General features: G+C 38.2%; 1 protein-coding gene across 1 annotated transcript; it reads right to left on the bottom strand.

Moving 5' to 3' along the window:
- Window positions 1-397: 397 nt before the first annotated feature.
- LOC130718003 (transcription initiation factor IIB-like) lies at window positions 398-4,355 on the bottom strand. Its single transcript, XM_057568434.1, has 7 exons — window positions 3,808-4,355; window positions 3,560-3,584; window positions 2,366-2,495; window positions 2,143-2,273; window positions 1,930-2,018; window positions 868-944; window positions 398-701 (listed from the first exon to the last, which is right to left on the bottom strand). Exons 1-7 carry the CDS (start codon window positions 4,158-4,160, stop codon window positions 568-570), a joined length of 939 nt encoding a protein of 312 aa, XP_057424417.1. The 5' UTR covers window positions 4,161-4,355; the 3' UTR covers window positions 398-567.
- Between the last annotated feature and the right edge of the window lie 386 nt (window positions 4,356-4,741).

Raw genomic sequence — 4,741 nt, 5'->3', positions numbered from 1 at the left:
TAAACTTTTTTTTTTCTAAAACAATATTATTTAAAAATCAATTCAGGATATATGAAAAAGACACCTCACTTAATACATGTTTTGTTACTATTGGTCCAACTAGGTAGAGGCACCATACCTGCATCTGGGAAGAGGCACCACAGCAGGCACCAATATACAATCAAGCAGTTTCACACCTAATTGACTTTGAAGGCTCTAGAAAACCAAGAACTTTTACACACAACTTCAATACATTCACACCCATTTTCTTCCATCTAAATTACACAACTTTTTCTTTTATCTCTCTTCTTTTCCATCACATCACTCATCGTATTTCTTTCTCACTTTAGTGAGGTAGAAATGAGGTGTGAACAAAGCATTGGTGTTTTCCAAATTAGTTAACACATAACAAAAAGAGGAAGGGTCAAGAAAACTCAATTGATGCAGGTGGGTTCACCGTTTGTACAGCATTAACTCTTCAATAACGGTTTAGTGCGCACTTTAACTTTTAACTAACAGTTCAGTGCATCCAAAACAGAATGCTCTAATAACATAACATGTTCAATAAATATTAATTTGCTCTACAATTCAAGGACTGGAAAGGTTCTTCAAATCCTCCTCCTTAGCATACCAAGTTGGTATTATTTTTGAAACATGGGGATAAAGATCCTTGTAGGAGTTCCTAATTGTTCCTTCTGCAACTCCTGTTGCAATTGATATATCTGCATTAAGACAAGTAGCAGTTAACAGAATGGATGCATCCACCGGATTTTCCTTCAGATACTCATTCTAAATTTTAATCCCATATTAAAAAAAATTCCATCAAAACCTGTGAAATTGAAGAAACAATTTTCACAGACCAAAAACCCATAAAGTAGTGTCACGTACCTTTGAGAGGTTTTTTATCATCAGAGAGTTGAGTTATGATGTAGATAACAGCTGCAGTAATTGATATAGGACTCCTCCTGACAGATTAAAGAAATCAATAGTACCGATAGTCAGGTATAATTGTATATCTCTGGAGATTATTAAACCAAAAACAAGTTGAACTAGTTTATAGACGCAGAGAACAATCTAAATTATTTTATCTGGTGAATATAAATCAAGTTGAAATGAACTGCATAATAATATGAATTATGCAAATGCTGCATCATACTAGATTGCCATGTAACATCCCGATTATATGACTGTCTTCCCTATAAGACGAGTTTTTCCAACGCCGTTGTCCACGCGCACACACTCCTTGAGAAAATTTCACAGGAGGTCACTCATCTCATATGGCTCCTAAGCAAGCACACTAATTTTGGAGTTTTTATTTCATGGGCACCAGAAAAGAAAATGCAACTTATTGTTATAAGTTTTTTTTTATATATAAGTAGTACCTACTACCTATCAAACCTTATAAGTTTTCCTTAACTGTATAGTCACATTCTGATACAAAGATCGGTTCAATCATGTTTCCCTCCGCCTAGAAGCCTTGCCAAGAGCCACTCCTCCTCTGTGTGTTCTTATTCCACCAGAGATCACTAACTGTCCTCACCAGGCCAGGCCAGGTGTCAGATTCCACTTCACACCCATGTTTTTTTCAACACTTCTAAGAGTTCCTACTTCTCAACATGTGCTACTCATTCGTCAGTTTTCACATCTCAACCGTTGTTTTCAATGGAAAATGGGAAAGTGTAGTTTTGCAGCTGATCAGCACATTCTAGATAAGTTATAACTTCTAACTTATAAATCTCTAATCTTGAGCTAATAGCCCTCTTGTTTAATTTTAATTTTATAACTAACACACTCCAGTGTCTCAACTCCCCCCCCCCCCCCCCCAAGTTTCCTCTTGAAGCAAAATCAAGATTGGAACAGAATCTCCTCTAAGCGGAATTTGGCAAACCAGCGTTAGCAGTGGACATCAATTTAAATCTCTTTGAAAATATGAGATAAACCAAAATATACCTTATATCAAATTCTTCTGATTTCTGAACAGCTTCCTGAGCAGCTTTAACAGCTTGATTATTCATGCCGAGATTGGAACAGAATCTCCTCTATTGGAGATGAAAATATTGTTAGTATCATCAAAGAAATCTAGTACAAGTTTAGATGAGATATCTTCAAGATTAAACAGCCCAAACTAGCAAGATATGCTTGAAGTCAATAAGGAAAACTCACCATAAAGTCCCCAGCATGTATTGTACCCATCTCCACAGACTGACCCTTCTCCAAACCCAGTTGTTTCACTATGTATTCTTTTGCTCGGCCAATTTCCTTCTTTGTAGCCCCATTGGCAATAGAGCAAATTTCTAGTTGAAATCCATATGTTCAGGGAAGCTCATTTACAGATGGAAAGATAAATTGTGAAGCATCCAGATGTTAAAAGAATCATAAGCTGTACCCTTTACAGTACGAGGTTTGTCTTCCTGTCGGCAAGCAATGTAGAGACAAGCAGCCAATAAAGCGTCTTGATTTCTCCCTCTACTAGACTTTTGATCTTCAACCCTCTTATATATCTCATTTGCACGATCCTTCAAACAAAGGTAAAATTAAAATAAACGTTGAAACAATGAAAGAATTATAAACTTGGTTCTGTGAGGGCAGCAAGAAAACTATCTAGTCTTTTTCCACATCATATAGCATAGATTTACTAATTGCTTTGCATATATCACTCTTTGAAACAACATGCCTATGCAAGATTCAATAGCTTTATGCACAGTAATCTTCAGAGAAAATTCTTAAGCCAGTCAAACTACTTCAAAAGTATATTTAATATTTTATCTTTGGCTCTCAGTACTTCTGCAACAACATATATCAAGCAAGGAGCATGCAAAGGGGTTTGTAAGGCCTAGAAGGTGTTAACATTAGAAAAAGAAGAAAATAGTTTGTCATCAAAGTTAAATACTTGGGAATAACATTTAGAGTTAAAATTTAAAAAAAAATAGTTAAGTTTAGATATAGAATTTGATCCAGATAGACATTTACATTTCAGTTTAGCCTAACAGCAGAAATCATAGGCAGCGCATACAAATAAATGAAGGTTAAAAAAAACTTGTTTTGTAATCAAACCACAACAGGTAATACAAGGAATGTGAATGAATGTCCACAGTTTGTTATATATGTGCAAGCATCTGATCACAATCTCAACCATTAATTTCTCAATCAACGGTTATGATAACTCACTTCACTCTCTATAGTGATTATGTCACTTTAGACGAGCCGAATCCACCAAGGTTAACAAAACATGTTCTGTAATCAAACCATGACACATAAAATGAGGAATGTCAATCAATGTCCTCATAACCAGTGCAATTGGAAACCATTGTACCACAATAGGCTTCCAAACTTACAGCCACAACACCTTATGGCACACTACCTTCAATGACTTCTCTAATCACCAGACCAATTTGGTGTGTTAATCATTTGAATATAGTACAATTTCAATAAGCTTTCCCTCTGAGGTCCACCCATAAGGTCAATTAAAACAATCATATGCAATGCAATGGATGGAAGTTTCATGAATCTTGTCCTGTAATAACAATGACCAAAAGAGACAGAAAAGACATAGGCTATCCTCAGTGATAATATGACCTACCTTGATGGTTGCAACGAGTCCCAACCTGAAAATTCATCAACAACATCAGTTACAATGGGTCATTTTCAAAATATAACAAATGCTATCTTATGCATATTGAAACCTAGAGCAGTTTTGAGATCCAGAGTTATCCCCAAAACTGTTCCTCATCTTGGATTGAACCAAGTTTTACAATGAAATCACATTCCCCTTTCTAGTGAAAATGAAAAATTCCAAAACAAAAACAACAGATTCAAGGGTAGATTAACCTATCAGACATGGTGGCGATGGTCTTGAAGGCGAGGATGAGGGTACGATCGGGGTTGGAGCCGCGATTCTGCCAGCGGCCGAGGGAGGAGGAGAGGAAATCGCCGGAGCCGCCTTTAGGGTTAGAAATCATGGTGGAAAGGCCGCCGTCGGTCAGGAGAGGGTTGGAGGGGCCGCCAACACGGACGGGGTCGTTGTCGCCGGACTCGTTGGCGAAGGTGCGCCACTCGGAGGTTTCATCGATGGAGTGGGACTCGAGCACCAGGCCGCACTCCGAGCACACGGTGTCGCCCGCCGAGTGATCGAACACCACCTCCGTCTGCCGCTTGCAATCGCCGCAGTAAGCGTCCGACATTTTGGTTCAGAGAGCGTGAAGGAGAGAGAGAGAGAGAGAGAGAGAGAGAGAGAGAGAGAGAGAGAGAGAGAGAGAAATCACGGAAGATCGGAGCTGACGATTTGGACAGCGGTTGGATATTTATAGGAAGATTTGTGTTTGGGATACATGCTTAAGCAAATAATGGTAATTGGGATTTGGGAGTGGGTTGGGTTGGGTTGGGTTTTGCCTTGAGTTTGACTTGTTTAGGAAACTCATGTGGTTTTGGTTGTATGAGTTGGACAACCTCTTCCTCTACATGTGCTTTACCACCAAATATATCTTTCATTTTTATTTTTTTCGAAAGTTAAATACATATATTATATATAAAAGGATAAGTTGAAAAACATCGCCTCTCAACATAGGTACACTTCACAGGCTTTGTCGGTGTTTTCTCCACGTATTAATCGGTTGGGTACTAGAGGAATCGTCTTTAATGATAACTATGTGGGTGTTCTTTTGGTAACCCTTATGCGTAGTCTCGTCTTTAGAGAAGGGAAGGTTGTTATGGCTTCTTATTTTGATAGTGGGCTCCCTTGGTCTTTTTTGAGATCCTCCCCTGA

This window comes from Lotus japonicus, chromosome 5 (genome assembly GCF_012489685.1).
Source record: "Lotus japonicus ecotype B-129 chromosome 5, LjGifu_v1.2".
Taxonomy (NCBI): Eukaryota; Viridiplantae; Streptophyta; class Magnoliopsida; order Fabales; family Fabaceae; genus Lotus; species Lotus japonicus.
The sequence above is the reverse complement of the archived record's forward strand: the minus strand, read 5'-3'. Positions and strand labels throughout refer to the sequence as shown.